Raw genomic sequence first — 23,648 nt, forward strand, 5'->3', positions numbered from 1 at the left:
ATCATGTAATGTTTTGTAGCCTCACTTGTCCAGGGTAGAGTTGGAAAATTAATTTAAATTGACCCTGAAACATGTACTGTGTTTTAGACTGGTAAAAATATCAACTTTGAAAATCTTGCTGTACAGTGCTAAAGTTACTACTTTTCAGCATGGTTTGGGGAACACAGGTATGGATTAATGCTGCTCCTTCTTATTTATTTGTTGCCAATTTCTTTCCTCAACCAGAAATTACTTTGAAGTTAAAAACAAATGCTGTTAAATTGCTTTAATGTTAATTCAGATTTAAAACTGCCTTTTCAGGTGACAGTTCATAGCTAAGGCTTTTCTTCCCATGAAAAAATACTACTGGTATCCTATTTGCACTTAATAGAAAACCTTTATCTCCAAAATCACCACTGCACAAAACCGTAAGTGATACATAATTCATGTCTTAGGTTGCTATAAATTCTGGTTACTCTGTCTAGTAAAACAGTGGGATACTTGTTATGCAGATTAATTTGCTCTTACATAGATAGTTCTCAGTTTTTGTTGGTATTGCAAAGCCTGAAAAATTTCTAGAATCTAAATGCATTTGGCACAAAGGATTTAATTTATCTTTTTTCTACAGGGAAAAAGCTCCCACATTACCATACTAAATTGACAAATTATGCTTTCCAGAAGCGACACTCCATTTGAATCAGAATTATTTGTAGCAAGCTACTTGAAACATTTAAATGATATATCAATATTGCACTAACATTTAAGCTGATTTCAGATTTGTCAGATCACTAAAATAATGAAAAATATTTGACTTGTTAGGTCATAGTTGTTTATTACAAGAGAACTGTTTGAAAATATTTAGCTGAAATAGGTAGCTGCTCATCCATTGTTTTCATAATATAGCTCCGTTTCATGATAGTCATATCCCATATGAAGTCTTGTCTCTCCAAGAGACATTAAATAAACAAATGTAAACCAGCAGGCTGGACCTGTGTCATTTTGGTGTACAGGCCTGCAAAATTAAATTCTGCAAGCTCTCCAGGTAGTGTGCAGGGTCCGGTGATGGCAGTATGTAGTCTGATGTCCGTATTTGGAGGATTTGCTTCTCATCCCTCGGGAGCTGTGACAGTGTATTGCACAGCTGTGTGAGTTACCTGAGACGCCTCTTCTCCAAAAATTTCATCTTGCTTCTAGACAAGCAAGACCAAACAGCTACTTAATTTTGGAAATTCCTTATCAGTATCTTCACTGGTTATAAAGTCAGAGTCACTTCTGTGTATTTCTAATAACAAAATCAAATAGTTATTCATGTAACTCTTGGGCTTACCTGAGAAGCCTTCAGTTCACAGTCTTTAGAATTAAACTAAAATTACTAAATAATTGTATTTGTATCTTACAGGTATTATCACTGAACAGTCTCTGAACCCTTCCATTTGATAGACACAACCTGCTCATATGGGCTCTGGAAATGGGGCTTTTGATGTGGAAGAACTTCTAATAATTACATGACCTTGCATTTCTTAATGCATTCATCTATTTAATTGAGTATAGGTCCTATACAATCCTCATTATTTTAATTTTTTACAGCTTTCATCTTTATAGGTATTTATCTTTACAGCATTTAAGAGTTAGAGGACTACAGGTACCAAAAAACATAGCTTGACAATTACTACCAATTGGTAATTATGGCATATTACGAAAACAGGCAGTTCCACTCCTTTCCCTAGCCACATGTCCTCCTCCTTCTCCTGCAGTAATTGCAACAACTGTGCATCCACATAATAAGACAGACTCTTTTTCTGGTCTGACGGAAAATTATTTTGGTAGTTTGGTCTTCCTGTGGATAAGCTGGAAGCCACAGATCATCCAGTGGCTGCAAAATTATCAAATCCTATACAAGAGAAGAAACGGAAGCATATCGAAGAACAAGAATACCCTCTTCTGCAGGCACTGCACTTGCAGCAGATCAGGAATAAGGTGAAACTTCTCTTTTCCTTAGCCTCCTTTCATCTCTTTGAAAGTCCTGGGATGGAAGTGATAATGTGCTTGTTACTATTCAGAAACAAGATGAAAATGGAACACACCATTGATGAAAACCTACATTATCACTAAGGAATAAAACAATAAAATCTCAACAGCTCAAAGACATCTTGCAAATTCAGGGTATTTTTAATTTTTAGCTATGTATGCAATTTGTTTCTTTTATATTCACGATGTAATCTTGGCTTGGCTTGATTCTACTTCTTTAGATGGCATTTTCTGCAGGTGCATCGGGCTTGTGTTTATCAGAAGATCTCTATTCCACAGACTTTTTAAACACTGTGCCCTTCCTTAAACTGTCAGGCAGGAGTGGAAGAAGTAGTTGGCACAATTCCTCTGAGAGGTCAGGAGTCCTCCACGCTCGTGAGATGCGGTCTCCTGGCACTGCGGATCGCGGTTGCTACGCCAGTGGAGAAATAAGGGGAGGTTAACGTGAACGTACAGTTGACTTCTGTGTGTGAAGGAGACGAGATGGAAAGCTAAAAAAGTACAGTGGACACAGACAAAAGAAATCAAGCTCCTGTGTTGTTACAGCAGCAGAAGCTGTAAATAAGCAGGCAGGGGTAGTTCAGTATGTAGAAGAATGATATAGAAAAGAGGGAGAGCAGAGGAAAAAAATGTTTGGTAATGTTTGTAAACATTACGGAAAACATTGGGAATGGAATATAAAACTACAGGGACCCTAATCAAGAAATGTTTGATTTCTGTGAAACTGGCTAGTTATATCAGAAAATTATCTAATAAATGCAGTTTGAACATGAGTTGAATTTTCCTGTAAATGCAAGGTAATGTAAACTCTGAAGAAAAGTGGATTTTTAGATCAAATTCATTAATATTTATAGAAACAATTTTAGTAGGAGGTACAATTTTCATTACTTGCTCTATACGTTGTTTATATGTGAGTCATAATGATGTATTTGATCAGATCAGTGCAAGAAAGCTTCTGAAATAATGAAGATAACAGATGAAATTCCTCTTACCCCTGAAGTTTTGCATACTTGGGACCTAGGACTCCGATACTCGAAGTCTCTGGCAAAGCTTAGTTTGACTGGTGCAGGATCAGGCTGCATTAGCCAACACAATAGTTGTTTGTTTTTTAAAAAAGAAAGCGTTAGTATTTGGCTATCTCTACTCCTGCAAAAGGTGAGGAAGGGTTAACTGCAGAAGTGTTGTCTTGTACATTTTTCATAGGTAAAGGTCAACACTGAAATGAACAGCAAATTACAATATAACCAACTCCTTGTGAAATCTACCTACTCTGGGATTTTGGGTCTTTCATTGCTGAGATTACTGAATAACTTAGAACAAAGAATACTATGATCCATCACAAAATCAAGAATGAAACTGTATTTAAGGCAGAAAGTACTGATATTCGTGTAAATTCTTTCTGGGAGTCTGCTAATAGTGTTTGTTTTCTTATTGTGCTTAAAGGATTGCATTCCTATAGCATTAGGCACTGTACAAAACCACTTGTTAAAAAGTACTCTCTGTAAGCCAGGTTACTGAGACATGGGAAGAGGGAAAAAAAACCCAAGAAAACACATGGATAATTCTCCAGCTGCCCCTATTCCCATGATGACAAGGAGCTAAAAATGTTGCATATCTATATTAGACACTTTAAAAAACAAAGATGTGACAACAGTGATAAAAGGTACCTTTGGTAGTCCTGTAAGAATAAACTCTACTCAAAGTGAATTTAGGAATGGGGGGATTCTGCTCACAAATTTCAGCTGCAGAGTAACACTTTAGTTTCTTACATACTCAGTTAAAACTGGGTGGGTAGTAATTAATTTGTGTTCAATTTATGTGAAGGATAAACTGCCCCTTGCTTTTCATGCCTGCTGTCTGCAGGAACGGGGTTTGCATCATAGATTAAGTTATCTCAGTAAACAGTATTTTAGCCCAAAATGTGGTAGGTGCCTTGTTTTTAACATTGCAAAGCTCTGTGTGATAGGAAAAAAGACTTCTCGACCATAAGCACAGTTAAAAGCTATGATACTTTGCTACGGTGGCTTTCTGTCCACAGATAATTTTTCTTTATGACAGAGTAGAAGTCATATTTGTACTGATTACAGTTAGTTTAAGATTACAAAGCTGATCTTTCCATGCAAAACCAGCTTGCAGTTTATGGAGTGCGCTGGCATTCATAAGCTTATGCCTTTTTGTATCTTCTGACCTTCAGTAGGGTTTTCTGGAACAGGGTTAAGAAACTAGAATATAATGGATTGAAATCAGTTTATCTCACTGTGATTACATCAACACGGATAGCCAATATGTCCATGTTTATAGATGAACACATGTCCATTGCTTTAACTTGATGTTCTTGCTATCTTTGTGGCATATGGCATTAAGAAATGTATTTTAGGATAAACATATGTTTGGATCATGCAAAACAACAACATCTAGTAAAACAGAAATAGCAATGTTCCACTTAATGCTTTAACGGCCTAAGTTAGTTCTGAAGAACTGCGGGGAAAAAAAAAAAACATCTACCAGATCTAAATGCCTACTTAATGCAATAAATCCTCTGCAACCTAAATGGTGTTGCAAAAACATATAGTACATAAATACTGACTTCCATGGAAAACACATAGAGCAAGGCTCTTCTGACTTAAGTGTTATTTAAATGAAGTCAGTAGAGCAATGCCAGGTTGCACAGCATCGGGAGCCCACAGTTTGTGACTGAGAGTTGAGGTGGAATTTAGATGGCAAAATGTGTAGGACTCATCTTAAATGGCGATTCTTTTTCCATCCTTACTTTTGGTAGGCTAATCTCCTTTCCTACCCAAAAACTGACAGGTTCAATTCTGTCAGCAAATTCCTACAAAGCCAAGAGGCTCGTTCCCTTCTGCAGCTACCTCACAGGGCAAGGATACTCCCGCCTCTTTAAACAAACCCCAGAAGATACTGGCAGCACTGCTGACAATACAAGTTGGAAGCTGATGCTGCGTTGTGCTGGGGTTTTGTTTTCCTCCAGTTAGCCATTTTCAAAGTTGAGGACACATGAAAACATACCAGGAGGTAAAGCTTGTAGACAGTAGTATCTTGCAATCTTGCATCACACTAAATAATACGGTTGAAGAAAGTAGGCAGGCTTTCAGATGCAGAACCTTTTTTTTAGGTCTAAAATTAAAGTAGCACATTTCAAAGGTAAATACAAACTGAGAACAATTTTTCAATAATTTAATTGGATGTGTATCAGTTAGGCCATCTCTGAAGGTAAAATCAGGTGCTACTGATGGAACAGAGGTGACCCAAGGGGATTCTTTAGCATCATCAGAACATGCAGGTGTGAAGGGACAGAGAAAAGTACTCCGATGTTTTTGGAAATGTGCAGCGAGAGCAGTGGGCAAATGGGAGATTATAACAACCTGAACTCTATTAAATCCTTGGTTTTACATATCCACTAGGATTCTAAGTTTTATAGGTTTGTCTTTGGAAAAAAACACTTTGTAAATTTATCTTGAGGATCTGTTACATCTGAAATACTACAGCTGCTTTATGAAAAGCATTTCCGCAAGTTGCTTAATTTATTGATTGCATGCAGGTTGCTTCTAGTGAGTTGTGCTTGTTTGTTTTCACGTGCAGTTACCACAAAATCATCCGGTGCAACGGACAGAGAATGTTCCAGCCCAGGGAAAGGAAAATACCGACTCAGAAAATGCTCCCACTTAAAATTTGCCCATGCTAATTTGGGCATGTACAGCACCAGACCACCAGCACAGAAAGATCAGGTTATGTGAAGACTGAAGGCTGGGGTAGCCTAGCAGGGGAACATCTCCCCTCAGCAGGAGAGCTGCCCCCCGCTGCAGGCCGCAGGCAGGCCTTCTCCCACGCCACGGCAGCCGCCGGCCCCACGGCCCCGAGCCCATGGCCCCTAAGCCGACCTTCCCGCCGGGACACGGCAGGCGTGAGGGGAGCCCTGAGAAACCCATAAAAGGGCACAGCCGGCATTAGCTAAATCCCTTAAAGAGTCTGGGCGTCCAGATCTAAAGAGCTTTGACGGAGCGGCCGGGCGAGGGCGGGAGGTGGGGTGTCAGCCTCCTCCCGCCGCCCGCGTGTGGTAACGGCCGGCCCCCACCGCGGGCAGACGGCAGGACGGGAGCCACCGGCCTCAGGGAAACCCGGCGCGGTCCCTCCGCCGGCGCCGGGCGAGCAGGGCCAGGAAAGCGCCGGGGGCAGCCGCCAACAGCCCCGGCGACCGCCCGCCCCGCCCTCCCTCCCCGCGCATGCGCGGCCAGCGCGGGCACATGACCGGGAGAGGGGCGGGGCGCCCGGCGCTGCGTCTCCGTGGGCCCGGGCCGGCGGCGCAGCGGGGAGGGGGAGGATCCATCATGGCGTCTATGCAGGTGAGGCGCCCGCGGCGGAGCCGGGGCAGTGCCGCGGCGCGGGGGCGGCGGCGGCGGCAGTGACCGGGAGCCGGGAAGGAGCTGTTCCCCCGGGGGCGTGCGCGGCGCGGCGCTGCGCTCCGGACGAGCGGTGCGGGAGGAGCAAACCGCTGCGGGCAGCGGCTGAAGGGGGTCGGTTGCGCGGCGGCTCCGGGGCGAGCGGCGGCCGCTCGGCGGGGCCGGGGAGGGCCGGGCCGGGCCGGGCCGGGCCGGGATGGAGCGGAGACCGGCGGGGACAAGCTGTGAGGGGCGAGGCCGGGCCCCGGCTGCGGCGGGGGAGGGAGGAGGGAGCCGCGAGTGAGGGCGGGCGGGGCAGGATGGCGGGCGGGGGAGGGCGGCGGGGGGGACGGGTTGTCTCTGGGGAAGAGGTTTGACAGCGGTGCCCCCTCTCCCTGGGGAGGTGAGGGGAAAGCGAAGGGATCCCTCTCCCCCCTCGGCAGGGTTTGAGGGGGTCACGGCTTCGCTGGCCGCCGTGGGAGGGGGCGGGCTCGTCCCCTTCCCCCGGCGGTGCGGCCGCAGCGTCGCGGCGGAGGGGGGAGGGGGTGGTGTCAGGGGGACCCTCCCGGGGACCCCCGGAGGCCGGTGTCGAGGGGTGTGATCAACATCTCCATCTTCCCGGGCGTTTTGGGGCATAGGGCACTGTAATTCTTGGGCACGGAGGGGCTGGGGCAGGCAAGTTTTGTACCAAGCCGTGTGCCCGTGTTGCCCGTGGGGTCCTCTTTCTCTCCGTAAAGTGAGATTGCAGTGTGGTGTCAGTCCTGTGGACAGATAACGTCTGGTTTTCCTTGGTTGGATGGGGTTGCTGTAGGTACAGTAGCATGAAACATCCTGCTGCTTGACAGGTATTTCCAGCTGAATTATTTATTCATACCTTCTCCGAAAGAGGTCTTAAATAGTAGCTGCAGAAATTGCTGTGGAAGAATGGATCACTTTCACTGTGTGCTGCTCCGAGTGGGTAGGGATTTATTGTGACTGGGGCAGGAAAAAAGATTGCTGGGTTTTGTGGTGCTGTCCCCTGTCTTTCCTTCTTTCACCTGCTCTGCTTGTCCTTGAATTTTTACACTTTTCCATTTTGTTTTTAGAACTGGGTGATCTAACACTTCTGTTTTCTTTCTCAAACTGCTGCTTATTTTCTTTTTCTTGTTTTCATTTTGGTCCAGTATATCTTACAGTTTTTGTCACTAGTAATGAACAGCCCATAAAGAGCGTAAAAAATGAACGAGATTAGTTTAATTGTCCCGGTAGCCTGGATTTGGCATAGCTAAAAAGACTTAAAATGTCAGAGCACTGAACTTTATGGGGTAAAAATTCTGCTCATGAAGTTCAGAAGCATAAAAAACCCCCATGGTGTGTCTTTCTGAGTTATTGAAATAAAATGGGATCAAGAACTTGAACATACTGTACAGAATGTTCTTCATTTAGCAGAAGCTTAGATGGTCTGATCTGCCTTCGTGTTATCAGCTCTATCTGGCAAATGTGTTTTTGTAATGCTCTTCTCTTAATGTTCAGACTTACACAAGCATAACTGTGAAATAGAGAATAGAGGCAATAATTTATTAAATAGTATCTTTTATAAAACTGTGTGAAAACTATAGGGAAATGTCAGTTGTGAAGCTTAAAGGAGGCACTCTGTGGGACTTTAAACTTGTGCTGTGTTGCTGTCTCTGGCCCCTAATAAATGACTTGCAGCTTGACTCACCCTCATTCCTGTTGCTCCCTCTGTAAAGGGGAAATAGTGATTACAAATTAAATGAGGTTGTTTAGGATATCCAAATAACAAATGTTGCCTGAAAGTAAGATAAGTTATGTGTGGAGGCTAGTACTCACTTCCTGAAAATACAGCCATGGTAAGTCTAATGTTGTAATTGCTTTCATTTTAGAAATACTAGCTGTAAGATTGAACTTTTTTATTATTATTGTTATTTATTTATTAATGGTGTTCTGTTGTCTTTTGATGAGATATTCACGGAAATTTGTGAAGTTTTTTTGTCTATATGTTGCTAATTGTGTAATGTTCTGATGACTTTTTCCTGAGCTTAGTAAACTATAAATTTAGTAATGTGATTTAGCAAATTGGAAAAGGAATTGACTGGGATATATTTTTTTAAATAGACAGGAAGAATAAATGAAAAAACAGTAAGTTTCACAATAGTAGACACCTTCCCAGGTGATCAAGATTTCAAGGCTCTGAATTCTATTAATTAACATTTAAATCTTCACTGAGAAAAACATTTTATGAAAGAAACTGTTGTATATAATTTTAAGTGGTTTTTGGTTTAGGATGATTATTAGTAGTAGTACTAACGTTTAATATGTAAGTTGCCTGACATTAAAAGGAGACATCTTTTTTTCTGATTACGTGCAGTGTTTAACTGACATGTTTGTGCAACTCATTGCAGTCTCTAGCTATCCCAGTAGTCTATCACCGTACCGTTATGGTAGTATTATTTGTGTTTCTGATAAGAATGGTATATTGGTACGTTAAATAAGTTTTAGTTAATTCTTAAACTGCTGTAACTCTATACAGCCATGTATAGTGCCCTAATTTAATTACATATTATTTTTCAGATCCACCAAAATGTCTCTGATTAATTTAAAGCTAGAGTTATCTGATTAGCCTATTCTAAATCGGACTACAAGGAAAGTTTTGAAACTCTAACAAGTCACCTCTTTTTGCCAATGGCACTGAACATCAACCTGAAGAGCTACTGCAGTTCTGTTGATACATAGTAACTTGTAAAATTTGGCAGTTTGAACCTTTATGTGTAAAATTGATTGTGATCTTTGTGTGGACATTCCTTAATGGCAGTTTTCTGTAACGCTTTTCTTCTAGAATAATAGAAGCCAGTGTTGACGAGATCCTGTGTTTTGTTTCCTAACCACAGTGTTGTCCAGAGTGGTGGCTAATTTACCACTGCTGGATCAGTTTAAACCTGGTTTGCATAACTTTAAGCAAATGATAACTATTTTTCTTAAGAAAACAAACAAACAAACAAAACCCCCAAACAAACCTTGAAAGAGAAACATTTCTCTTCAAGATTTTTTTCCCAGAAAAAGCCCAAGCTTGTGCAAATTTTCCTGAAAAAAACCCAGAAATATTCTGAGAAGTTTTAAGTAGTGTAGAGCAAGTGAATAGAATGGTTTTGCTTTAGAAAATTCGGTATAGTATCTTTAGTAACCTGAAGTCTTAAAGCTACAGATAACATAAAAATGTGGCAAATGCTGAAAAAATAATAAGCAATGAACGATTGTTTTCAGAACAGCCGGAAACACAGAACTTGAATTAAGAATAGAAGAGCAGGTAAAAAATAGAATCAGGGAAGTTCAGTTGAAAATGTACAAAAAATATATTATTGCTGTACAAAGTCTTAGATAATTAAGACCTTTTCCTCATCTCACAGATATCAACTCTTTGCATCTTGAGCTCGAAAGATTGACTTTATCCATAATACCGACATTTCAATTACTGTCATTTTACCTTTCCCCTTCTTTCATTTTTAATACCAGCTGCTTCAAACTTTGAGTTATGATTGGACATATTTAAACAGCTTTCACAAACACATATATGGGAACAGTTTTAGGTTTGCATTTTATCACCAAAATAACCTCTTGTCTTTTCTTTAAAGTTAGGCACGTGAGATTTGCACATGTAGATATTTAAATCTGATTAAATACAGAGCTAATGTAATTAATGACACAAACAGCTTTAGTAAAGAGTGTAGAATGTTAGCCTTCACCATGTATTTGTGTTATCAGGATTTTATTTTTTTTTTGCCCTTGAGAACTGCCTGTTGGTGGGCTGCCATTAAAATACATGCACACATCAAAATAAAGGGCTACTTGAAAAGTCGTGTTCCAGCAGTAGAATTTGTTTTCAAAATGTATGTCTAAACAGGCATTTAATAAAATAATAGTGCTAGATGATAATGCAGAATTCCCGTTACAGTTTGAGATCACCAATTTTGAGAATTTTTATTACAAAACACAAGCCAGTAGCAATACCAAAGCTTGCCACAAGTTTCACCCCAGTGTTTTCAGCCAGTGGGGTAGAGGATGGGGGAAGTGTGCACAGGCCACTGAGATCTGAAGAAAAATGATATATGCTTTTGGTTAAACTTCCTTCGTTCTATTCTTTACCTGCTCTTGGCTCTATTCTTTACCTGCTGTTGTATTCTTCATGGAAGTTCTGTTTCCAGCTGTTCTCAGAGCAATTGCTTATCGCTTAATCTTTCTTCAATATTGGCAGCATTTTTGTTTAATAATTTGGAAATATTTTTCCTCTTTACTTATTTAACAGCTTTGTCCAGGAAGAAGTTCTAAACTGTTTTTAATATTTTTCCCCCCAAAAAACCCAACAAATCTAACCTTACCCAAGGAAGTGTTTCAGTCAACTGGAACTTCAGTGATGATGGACATGTGTTCTGTACTGTTAAACATTATAGAATGGGATGCTATTTGCATTGTTTCAGATAAAATATTTTAAAAATAAAAAGAAAGTGAGTAATTATAACTATATAACCGATTGTGGTATATAAACAAAATTCATTTTTTGGTAGCTAATAGCAACTTGAAGTATTTAGTGGTGCCATTGATGACAGAAATTTCAATAATTTTTTAAAACTGAAAAATGCAAGTACCATAATTGAAACCAGAATGAGTAGAGATTAAAAAGCATTTCTCCTGTCCACTAAGAGGTTGTTAGTCCTTTATGTAACCTTCAGTTATCAGTCTGTACTGATATGTGGTATATTAGCTTTGGCATATAGCCATGCTACAGTAAAATAAGATCAATGCAAAATTTATAGTTATTTTGCCAAGATGAGTTAGTTTAATCTTGTTTTTTTTTTTTTTTTTTTTTAAATAAACTTCATAAGTGAATTGACTATAAAGTGAAGTTTAAAATTTATACTCCTTATGTCAGTAAAGATGATAAATAAAATAGAATTTATGGCTTTAGCCCTTAAGGACCCTCCCTTGTTTGTTTTTGTACCTGCCCGCATACATAGAATTTTGGGAACCACTTTGCTGTGCAGCAATAGTGCAATTTTTGAGCTAGAATGGAAGAATTCACTTCCAAAAAAGAAAGCAGTAGTAGACAAGTTCACTGAAACTGGTGTTCCTGAGCGTTAGCAGCAGATCTTTCTTCCAAATAGACCAACTATATAGCTAAAATACAGAAAACGGTGAATGCTGTCAACCTGTCACCTTGAATGTTGATATCTCATGAATAAGTGTATGATTTAAATCAGGAAAATAAAAGCAGGCAGGTATTTATTTTAAAGAATACTTATTCCACTTGATAGTAAATAATTTTTGCGCAGAGTGTGATAATGTCTTGTACTTGCTTTTAGGCCTAGCTGTTCAAGCTCTGAGAAGGGAAAAAGAGAAAACAATAGATTTGCAAAAGCCAGAGAATGTTGTCTTGTTAAGCTGCTCCCTTGGAAAGCTCTCTGAGTTTGTAATTAATAAGCTAAAGCAGCTTAGCTGAAATAATGTGTGAAACTCGGTGATCAAGCGCTTTCTTTAGTTGTTTGCTCAAATTCTACTGAGCTAAGACTTGCAGACTAAAGGATCTTCACTATATATTGTACAACCTCTACCTCCTGTATTGGTGACTACTCCCAGAGATTATGTGATTAAATTACCCCTATGAATATGAAAAAGAAAAGGCACAACTTTCTTTGAATTTACCCATAGTTATGACTGTGTTCAACAAATACAAATGTCTTCGGTATAATCATCCTGTCTCTTAGGTAGCCTTGGTTTACAACCAAGAGACGAGCTTTCAAGCAGTTTACTGGCTAAAGTTCCCACTGGGGCAGAGGGGAAGAGGACGACGAAGAACTTTTGCTCAGAACTTGGAGCCAAAAATTTTGTGCGTCTTGCATGGTTTTGAAGTAGCAAAGGACAGTGACAGAACTATCAGATGGGGATTGGGATTTTGCCTTTTGAAGGGAGGAAGAGATAATTTACCCATTCACTGAAATCTTATAACTTCATTTATTAAAAAACAAATGAAAATAAACAAGTGTCCTGGATTCAACTGGGATAGAGTTCATTTTCTTCATAATAGCTGATATGGGGCTATGTTTTGGATTTGTGCTGAAAACAGTGTTGATAATGCAGAGATGTTTTCGTTATTGCTGAGCAGAGCTCACACAGCCAAGGCCTTTTCTGCTTCTCGCCCCACCCCACCAGCGAGCGGGCTGGGGGGGCACAAGGAGTTGGGAGGGGACACTGCCCGGGCAGCCAGTAAGGAACCTTTTGTGGAGAGTGAAGGTCAGGTAACCTGTCCTCTGCCTGCTTTTGATAGTTGAGGGCTTTCAAAAACTTTTTTTGGAATCTCTGCCAGCCTTTATAGTTATTTGTTTGTTTCTGTTTGATTTTTTTTTCCTCTGAGATCTTCATCACTGGAATGAAAAAACAGGTATCAGTCTGGGATGGCAGGGGAAGAAGAGAGGGAACTCCATCATTTGCCTTCCTGGGAGCAGTATTAATGTGTTAGAAAAGAAAGGACAGAAAGTAACAGTGGCAGAACAGTAATTGAGACACCTTACTTTTGATAATTAATGATCTGATTGAGAATACTAGCTATTCATTCCTTCATACACAGTGTTAAAAAATAATTGTTTCTCCTTTGGTGATTGAAAATATGAAGAACTTGTCATCTTTTTTTAATTTTTATTTTATTTTTTAATTAAAAATACTGCTTGATCAACCTCAAGAAGAAAAGCCTGTATATATGTCAATAAATGTTGATAATAGTTTACTAGAGCATAGCAAATATTGTCTCTAAAAGTCTGCTGGAATAAAATGCTTCATAGAATTGTTCAGATATGTTTGTTTATTTCTTTGGTTAGAAATTGGTGGCCAATAACGAGAAAGGGCAGGGAAACTGAATGGATTGAGGTTTCCTAAACTAGAAATTCTTTCCTTGTCCTATTTAGGAATATGAATTTGATGAGTATTTAAATTTTGTTACAGTTTGCAGTTTCCAACATGTTACCCCTTTTCTTTCCCAAAGGCTTTTTGTTAGAATACAACGTGTTATCTTGCTTATCAACCTTTGGAATGGTTTTTATAAAGATAAAAAATTCCCTGGTAGACACATAGTTGCCCATATTGTGCCAGCCCTTGCTATTGTCTTAAATTAATTTCTTTAACTGAGGCAGTTCAAATAGCACCAGACTCTTGTCCTTAAACAATAGATTTATTTGTGTTTTTAGTACTGTGTGAGGCTTGTGCTGGTTGTTGATACATTTGAAGAATCCATTTATAAAGCAGATGACTAGCTGTTGGTTTCATTTTATTCTTTATTAGTTGTTTTCACTTAATTTGCTTTAAAATGACAAGTTAATTGTAAAAAAAAAAAAAATTATTGACTGGCAAAAAGCTTTTCAGACTGTGGAGAACAGTGTGTTGTGTGTGTGTAGTTATTGATTTATCGTTAATTATATTGTAGTTCTGATTTCAGATTGATCTTAAACTCACTATGAGACAAGTCAAGCATATTCTTTCCTTTAGAACAGGACTCTGTTGCTTTGACCTTCCAGTCAAATACTTTAGATTATCTTGGAGCATGTGAAGAACATATTCTATTGTTGAACTGGGAAATCAACAATCCTTTCTCCCACCCCCCCAAATCTGTGACCTAATGAAATTTTTAAATGCTCAGAAGAACGAAAGATTACTGGTGGAAACTTATTTGTAAGTAGCTTGTTAAAAGATTCATGCTTTGCCTTTTGGTTCCTTTAAAAAGAGAGAAATGTGCAAAATGCCTGACATTCAGAACTTGAAGTATGGATTGGTCTGGGAAAATAGCATTAGAACTGGGTTGCCAGATGTTAACATGTTTTATTAGAAATGAGAAGGAGGAGACTAATCTGATTCTGCATTCTCAGTACAGATTGAAAATCTGATATTCAGCCAAAAATAGATAAAACTGGAAAACAATTCTTCAAATTCAAATCCTGGTGGTATTTTTTATGGACAGAGTATTTAGTGAAGCTGTTTTGTTATGTGTCCTGCTGAAGCTTTAATTGGGCACGTCCAGGCAATTATCTTTCTTTTCTCCTCTGGGCCTTGATTAAAACTTACCAGAAGAACTTCGATTAGGAAGAATTCATGCAGGGTTGTGATAATCAAGTGTCTGGATGGCTTGTGAGATTGGGAGTCTGGGCCAAATTATTTTATCTGAATTGTGGGATATACTCTGCAGGGGCTTTCTTGAATGACTCGATTCATTAGGAAAAAAAGGATTTTTTTTTTTTTTTTTCATTTTTACAAAATCTTATCTTTTTTCTTTAAGATTTCTTAAGTAGCAAGATGGATTGTAGCAGGTAATTTTTTCTTAAATGTCACAATTTTTAATCTTTGCCTTGTTTCTTTTCTGTCTGAGAGCTTTTTGGTATTTAAAGTTAGGTTTCTAGTTAGAGTAACAGGCAATCAGTTCCAGCAGTACTTACACTGTTAAAAATGTCTTTTTCTGTAGAGGAGTTTTGTTTGAAAAGCAGGACTGTCTACCCAGTGTTTAAAATTTGAGATACTTTTCATTAAGAAATGTGTGAATGGAAGAACCAAACTACTGAAAATAGAGTTGTTACTGATCTTACTCTATCGGGCTAGTAGGTTGTACTAGCAGACTAGCAACAGCTTTGCTTATGAATCAGCATGGTGGTGTTGTAACAACACTCTTGTTGCAGCCTGTTAACAACTCCTCCTGTTCTGGTACAAGGTTACTGTTTGCCTCCATTCAGTGAGGGAGTGCTTGGAAAAAAATCTGTCTCTCCTGCATGCAGAAAACTTCTTCAAAACAGAAAGGCTTTTTTTTTTGTGAAACATTTTGTAACTTGAATGAAGGAGGAGGTGACAGCCTGTAGCTCATAAGTGAAATGTAAATTCTTTGCCAGGACTTCATCATAGTACTGACAGTGCTTTTGTGTTAATGCAGTTTCCTGGGTACATTTAAATCTTTGGGTGTGGAAGAGAATCATTGGTAGTTACTGAAGAAATATTGTCAGGTTTCCCAAGGGTGCAGCGGCTTTACCAGCATAAAATAAGAGTGGAGCCCCTGTGGGATTAATTTTTAACTTTTGACTCTTTATGAGTTAGTTTTTCTTCCTCTTTGATCTCCAAACTAGATTAAGATTTGAGTTAACAGTGTCTAGGAAGGCTTGACCTTGAAAGGCTAGTCTAGTCTAGAAAAGCTTTCTAGTCTGTGAAGTTGCTGCTGTTTTCAGTTTCTCCATATCCTCACGATACTGCCGAACTGAGTGTGGCTAGTAGAGTCCCTACCACTCCAAGTGAAAAGGCCACCACATGCCAACTTAGTTGCCCATCACAGCTTGTTTCAGTGGTAAAATAAGATGTGGTGGTGGAACATTTCCTCCAGCAGAAATGAATGGAAGCTATGTACCCATTTTCTACTTGTTGCTTTACTGGTAGAGAAAAAATGCTTTTCCCCCAGATGTTTGCTGCCAGACTCATACTACTGCCTTTAATATATCCCATCTTGTACTGCATTTCGTTTTGGTTTAATCAGATCATCTTTTCTCTCTCCTTCTTCCACTAAAAAAAAAGACAAGCCTGTAAAATAGACCTGCAAATCTGTTTTAAGGGTTGTTCATTGCTAAAATATTTAATGAAGATAGCTCATTGTTTCAATTACACATTTAAGATATTACCCATTTAAGACACTGCACATCTTGTGCAGAATTTATTGACACACCAAGAAGTGGAATATTGAAGAATTACAAAGTTAAGATAGTTGAATGTATGCATTGATCTTTCTTCAATTTTATTTTCTTCTACTATTTACCTTTATAAAGTTTATATTTGCAGCTCTGAGGAGATAATAAGCCAGGAGTATAGGTACACAGTTGAACTTGACTGGATTATGGTGTTAATATTTTACAGCTAATTAACAGAGCCAATGCTTTACCCACTCCAGTTATAAAGTATAGTACATTAACCGAAACAATATTCATTGGCTAGTGTAGCTGCTCTCAGCTTTATGTACATAATTTGTACTTGGTAGTGACCCCTATAACTAAGGGTGCCTTGATTTTTCACTGTACACATGTTTTTGTTTGCATATAGCTTTGTTAAACTTTAACTCTCTAGGCTCCAGTTTTCCAAGTGAGGGAGGGGCAAAGCTGTTGCAAGAGTTCTGACAGTGGGGTTAGAACTGGCAATAGACACATGGTATTGTGATACTCCTTTTGAAAGGCACTGAGAAAAGCAGTTTTTGCATACCTACAAGAGCTAGATAAATTTTCATGATGGGGGAGGAAAATAAATTTGGCTGCACTGTTAGATTGTGGGGGATTGTTATTAAAGTCTGTCTATCTGTCTGTCCACAGATATGATCCTTGTTTGTGGTAGAATCAGAGAAAAGATCCCTGTTTTAGGGGAACGTGATGGCGATATTGTCATATGTGCTTTAGGATTATAGGTTATTGACTTTTGAGATAGCTGACAGGGACACAGACACCAGTGAAATAATTTTGTATCTGCTAATAATCGTTTATGTGATATATAACATCTAGCTCAATGCTGCACTGTAACCAAAATATCTGATTCTAGGAGATGCATTCTGAAATACTCATGTTGCCAACCTCCAAATCTCTTCCTGTTCTAAACTGCTACTCTCTCCCCCTTTTCACATATTGCATCTTTTCATATGCTTCTGCTCAGGAGATTCCTGCACCAGGAATCAACACAAGTGAGAATTCAGCTGTGCCATTTGAGATGTTACCACACCAGTTCCAGAGGTGGCCAAGTAAGACATGTACTGGCTTGGAGAAAGAAGAGTGTGTATTTTTGCTTAGCAAAGGTGCTAGAAGCTATTGGCTTCAGAGATAGATTTAACTTGAACCATGACAGACAGTGAGTGCCATCTGTCAGGATTGAAATGATAGAGGTGGTTGTGAGCTGTCTGGGGAGGTGGCAGGAATTTTACTCCACTGACACCCAGTTAATTTTGTGTTCTTTGCTCCATATGCTTTGAGAAGTCTTATGAGCTTGACACTTTAGAAAATCTGTGGAGGATAACTGAAGGGGGTTGCACAAATCCTATTTGACAGAATTAGCAATAGGATACAAACCATTGCTAAGTCAGTCATGTCTCAACTCCTTGAATAAACTTTCTTTTGGAACTGATGTTTGGGTCAGTCTTAAGTGGTGTTCTTTGATTTCATCTGCAAATCATCCTTTCTTGTAAAGGTAGGTGAATTAAGTAATCTTGATTTCAAAGTTTTCCACCTTTTTGAAAATACTTCAGTGAACTGCTGTTTGTAACTACTCTTTGCCTTTTGCAGCTGGTTATTCCTTTAGCTGTAGTGTTATCTAGTCTTGGGTTTCTGATCTTCCTTACTCTGCTGTTCTGTTTCCCTCTAGATAGTGAATATTTTTACTAACTTGATACATACAATTTTAGTTTACTTGGAAGTTGTATTTAAAGAATGTCTAATCATAAAATTCTCAAAAATAAGGAAAAGATCAAATTAAGATTGTCTGTACATCCTTCATTTATTTCCCCCTTTATGTGAATAATGCCATGATTACAGTCAGTGTTTTCTTTCACAGCCTCTTTAAATACAAAGTGGACAAAGCAGGAAGGGAGCTTCTATGTGAAATCTTGTGATGGATTAGCAGAAATATTGGAATGATAGTCTTGTGATATGAAAAGAACAATAGAGCAAGCACAGCTCTTAAGAGCATATCGATGTATAGAAAATATATGTTTGGAGTCTATCATGGGAATGAGTAGCTGTACTAGCTTGTAGTTTGACTTAAAGGAGCTGATTGAGAGGCCAAAAGCAACTTGATTGTGTGATTTTAAAAATGGTATTCCTGATTCATGATAAGAAAAAAAGCAAAAGTAATAATGGTATTGACTTTAGATACGCATGTCTCAATGTAGCTGGAGATCTGTAAATAAGGGAGGATTCCTGATAATTAAGAGTGAAGGGCTACAGGTTGCTAGAAGAAAGTACTGATTTATAGTGGCAAGCTCTCTCAATATGCAAAAAATGGAAGAATAGTAATAAAAGTCAGTATGGCTACATGAGAAGCTGTTTAGTGACTTGAAGATTGAAAAGGCTTTGTACAAAACAGAGAAGTAAAAGTAATTGGTGCTAAAGCTCAATATGAAAGAAAGGGACAAACATAAGAGTGAAATCTACCCATGGTTCATTGTTTTAAATTAGGAAATTTGAAAAGCGTTAAGAAAGGTTTTTATAAATCACTAGAAAGATGAAAGGGATGAAATAGAAAAGGAAAACAAAGAATAGATGACACAGATACTTAAATTCACAACAAATCACACCAAACAAAAAGGACAGATTCAATACCGTTTAGGCATTGGATATTATGTCAGTCACTAGAATTCAGCTGTGTGGGTTGGTTTGATTTGGTTTTTTTTTTTTTTTTTTTTTCCAATGTTTAAGCAACTGAATCTGAGTTTTTGTCAATTATTTTGAGTGAGTTTCAAGATGATAAATACTGTTTTTATTCTTCTACTGTTGTGTGGAAAGGGTGGATTTTGGAAATCACTGGACCGAATAGTCTCTAATACCTGTAGGATGTAATAGGCAATTGACTTGGGAGTACTTAGATAAAAAGTAGCCAAAACGGATTTCAGAAGAATCACCTTGAAATAACATAATTTCCTCCTCTTACAGTGCGATAACTATTGTGAAAGAGGAGTACTAGCTGTATTGTGACTGTGAAAATATTTTTGACTTGCATTCGTGTCACATTTGAATAAGCAGACAAGAAAAATGTGGTATAAATTGGTGGATTCCTTTTTTTTTTTTTTTTTTTCCTTTTATTAACTACAAAGACCACTTCTCAGGATATCATAGTTGTGGTTTGGTTGTAGCAAAATCACTGCTGTTTCGACTGAGTGTCTGATTCTGTAAAGCTGAGTGGGGGACCTACCAAAGAGTATATTAAGGGCAGACTGCATTGACTTGAAAGAATTATGTGTTTAGTTAGTAGAGACTGGGGAAGGAGAGAAGTAAGTTGAAATAAGTAAAATAATTCTCTTCTGTGTCCGTGAAGAGTAAAAGAAGTAATTTGACAAAATTTCTTCAACTCACTTAGATGTCTTACTGTGAAGAAAATTCTTCCAATTATAAAAGCAAGAGATAGAGTGATGTTGAAAATGTTAAAGGCTTTTAACTACAAAGATATTTTAAGAATCTTCGATCCATCCTTATGTTACGAAGATGGAGAGGTGACTTCCCTGATTCATCTTCAAGTCCTAAGCTTATAAGATTCGACAAATGAGGTAGTTAAAATTGTCTGAAAAGTGTTAATCCTTTATATGTTGTTCTCCTATGTGTGTTGCTGCAAATTTGCAAGAATTTTGCGCTGGAAAAAGTTTTCTGTATTAATGGCTGCCAAATACAAATATATCTCCCTCTGAAACCGTTCCTTTTCAAATGCATAATTTCAGAAACAAGGTGCAGTATGCCTTTTGTACGTAACGTGTGTGGGCCTGGTATATCAGTCATGTATTTTTTAAAATTATGTAACTGGGTTATCTGAAAGTGAAGAGTGCGTGTTTCTGGATTTATGCATGATATTGCAGTAGTCTTTAGGCTTAGTGTTACTCTATGAAAATTAATGTTCTTTGTAACCTCTTTGGTCAGCTAGTACAAATATTGTTGGACACTGAAGAAGAATTAATTTCAAGTTGTTGCATTGAAACTTTAGATGTTTTCTGAATTACTGTGGTAACCAGGAGCTCAATTTCCTAATTAAACTGTATGAATCTGGTGTTCAAGGGCTTCATTTATGAGATTTTATTTTTTTTTTAAAAAAACTTAATCTGTCTCCTGATAATCTAGTTATGTGTATTTGAGACACAACGTGAGACAAATTATTTTATGTTGTGATAAGGGAGAGAGGAATCAAAAAAAATAGTGCTTCATAATACCTTTGGAGAGCATCTTCCAAATTTTCTGAATATCCTTAGCTGCATATTGGGCTGTGTGTGCAAGTATGTAGCCAGCAGCTTAAGGAAAGCGATTCTTCCTCTCAGTCTGGCACTTGAGATCACATCTGGACTACTGTCTTCAGGGAACACCAGTACAAGACAGACATTGGTGTACTGGAGTGAGTCCAACGTGTGACCACCAAGATGGTTAGGGGCTGAAGTACATGACGTACAAGGAGAGGCTGACTGGTTTTCTTTAGCCTTGAGAAGAGAAGGCAAAGGGAAGATCTTGCTTATGCCTACAACAACCTCATGGGAGGGTGTTGGGGAAAATGGAGCCACAGTGGGAAGCCAAGGGGCAACAGAAACAAACTGGAACATGAGATATTCCAATAAGATATGAAGGAAACATTTTATACGATGAGGGTAGTCAAACACTGGAATGCATTGACCAGAGAGGCTGATTAAAAGACAATTTTCTAAATATTAATTAGCCCCTCTGTTAAAACAGTTTTTCCGTATTTGAATGAATTGTGGTTAGTAGGCTGTGATGCCCTCTGCAATTTTGTTCTGATTGCTATAGAGTACTCTTGAGCATCTTCTGGTAAAGGTATATAGGCAGCTATTTGTTAGTCTGTACAGAAATAATTGAGTTGATGATTGATAGAACTAACCAAATTTTGAAAAAGTTTGGTGAAAGCCTATTAAAGATACCCAGCTATGTTTGTTAGATAAGGTATGACTAACTTGTATGGCATGGCTAATGGAATAGTAGAGTGTTGTAAAATAGAGAGTATATTTTATTATTCCAGTTGGAAAAAAAAACAAAGGCTTGTATTCCCAAAAGTATCACATCTTAAATGTGTATCAATTGGTCTAACAGAAGTAATTATCTTTGTGTAAAGACTTGCCCTTGCTTCTATCTGTAGTGGCTAGAGTAATACTTAGGAAATCTTTAAAAGTATTTTTTTCCCCCTTGAGCTGTCTAACACTTTCAGAGTTCCTGTCATTCTGGCAACTAAGAGAAATCTAGGAATGTATTATAAAATGGTATTTTTGTTCTTTAATTTCAAGGGAAGTTATCCAAGATAGTATAGCTGGAAGGAGTAAAAATTAAAAGGTTCTGTGCCATCTCTAATAGCAGTTGTTGGTTTTCTGTCCTGATTGCCTGCAATTGTGGGGTGAGTTCCTCTTCATTTGGGGCAGGGAAGGGTTGTTCGGGGTTGTGTGTTTGCATGGGGTTTTTTGGTAGGTTGGTTGGTGGTTTTTTTTTTTTGGTTTTTTTTTTTTTTTTTTTTTTTTTGTTGTTGTTGTTGTTGTTGTTTTTTTTCTCCTAGCCTTATCCTTAAGGGGAACACTGTTGAGATGTATGAAATCAGTCAGGGCCTAGTATAATGGAGAACACAGCTTATAGTTCAGGTAGGCATAGGTTAGAGTGGTTATAGTAAGGCTGAAAGGAATAACACTTTTTTGCCAGTACTGTTTGGGACATTGCTCTGAATGAAGAACAATTCCAGAAGAGCTGTGAGTTTCTTGACCTCTACATTCCCTCTCTACCTTTACAGTGTGAAGCTGTGCCTAGGAACTTATTGTTAATCATAATTGTACTGGAGTTTTCTATGCCTAATAGGTAATCATAGGCAGGTTTTCTTTGTGGATTCCCTTACTTCAAAGTGATAAATTTATTTGCTAAAGCTTTGTTTTATTTCATTGCAACACTAGCAATGTTATAGGCTTGCTTTTCTGGGGGACTTATGTTATTGAGTTTCTCTGGCTTAACAGTCAGATAACATACCCATTTTCTACTGAATGTGCTCTTTTCAGCTTTCTATGGGAATGACACATTTATTGTTTCTTATTCTCACAGAGAGCTGCAAATATAGGTCAGACTGAACTTATGTTCATACTAGTTTGACCTGGCTAACTTAGAAATGATAATTTCTTTTTTGTATTTAAAAATATGATTTTGTTTACTGTGATATGTTTGACCCAAAGTGTAAGTAATATCTCCTGCTATTTCTCTGAGATGCATTTTTGGATCTTAACATATTTTGTATTGCAGCTGATGAAAAGCAATGTGTTGTCTGTATGTATTATTTGTGTTTAAGGGACAGGCCCTAAGACAGTGTCAGCAAATGTGTTAAGCTCAGAGGAACAGAGCACTTCAGTGGTCCTCTGCTGATCAAGTACACATTTTAATTATTTTTTTTCCCCTTAAGTTACCATTTATTTAGAAAGATTCACAAATATTCTATGTCAGAACTGAAAAGCTGTGAAGCACGTGGATAGAATCTTTCTGTACTGGTGAGATGGATAAAAGACTGACAGACTTTATTAGACTGAAAAGACTGTTGCTGAAGAAAAGGGCCAAAGGTCGAAACTTCAAATGAGCGGGTATTATAAGTGTTGGTAATTTAGGATTTTTGGTAGCATACAGAACAAATAAAATTTCCTCTTTTCAAATTACTGTGTTTGATCAGATACTGATCCGATTGAGAGTTGTTACACAATTGGTCTATGTGCATAAGTAAACGGACCTACTGAATTATCTGCTGTTCTTACATACATTTGTTCTTTACTGTTTTTTTTTTTTTACCTAGTTGTCCTGGTTTGAGCTGGGATGGAGCTAATTTTTTCTTCTTAGTAGCTAGAATAGTGCTGTGTTTTGGATTCAGTATGGGATTCGGTATGAGAAGAATGTTGTTAATATACTAATGTTTTCAGTTGTTGCTGAAAAAATCAAGGTCTTTTCAACTTCTCATGTCCTGCTAGTGTGCAGGTACACAAGAAACTGGGAGGGAGCATGGCCAGAGCAAGGGACCCAAATTGGCCAGTGGAATATTTCATAGCATCTAACGTCATGCTCAGTATAGATCTGAGGTTTGACTGGGAATCTGGCTCTCGCTTCCTGGATTGCGGTTTCGGGATTCTCACTTCTCTGGGATTGCTGCCCAGGAATGGGCTGGGCATCAGTCAGTGGGTGGTGAGCAATTGCATTGTGCATTACTCATTTGTAGCTTCTATTATTACTATTATTATTTTATTTTATATCCGTTATTAAATTGTTTTTATCTCAACCTACGAGTTTCCTTCCCTTTTACCCTTCCAGTTCTCTCCTGCATTCCCTGGGGAGGGTGAATGAGCAGCTTCGTGGTGTTTGGCTGATGGCTGGGTTTAAATCATGACACTTAATGTTTCCAAATCTCCTCTTTAAGGGAAAGAGTTTGAATTTTCCTTATCATATAAGGTTCTCATCTCTGAACTTCTTAAATAATTCTTTATGTAATGATCTATAT

At 38.4% G+C, this 23,648-nt stretch overlaps 1 protein-coding gene across 2 annotated transcripts in view; it reads left to right on the forward strand.

The window, feature by feature from the left end:
* The first annotated feature begins 6,076 nt into the window (after positions 1-6,076).
* The window catches only part of UBE2W (ubiquitin conjugating enzyme E2 W), a 33,841-nt gene continuing 16,269 nt past the window's right edge, over positions 6,077-23,648 (forward strand). Inside the window, exon 1 of one of the 2 annotated variants that reach the window (XM_033007936.2) lies at positions 6,077-6,368. In XM_033007936.2, the coding sequence (XP_032863827.2) occupies positions 6,249-6,368 (120 nt within the window). In that variant the 5' untranslated portion in view covers positions 6,077-6,248. Of the gene's footprint in view, positions 6,369-6,469; positions 6,540-23,648 lie in introns of those variants that run through there. The other variant, XM_042786064.1, reaches the window with a different exon arrangement.

Source organism: Tyto alba, unplaced genomic scaffold (genome assembly GCF_018691265.1).
Source record: "Tyto alba isolate M040663 unplaced genomic scaffold, T.alba_DEE_v4.0 Super-Scaffold_9, whole genome shotgun sequence".
Lineage (NCBI taxonomy): Eukaryota > Metazoa > Chordata > Aves > Strigiformes > Tytonidae > Tyto > Tyto alba.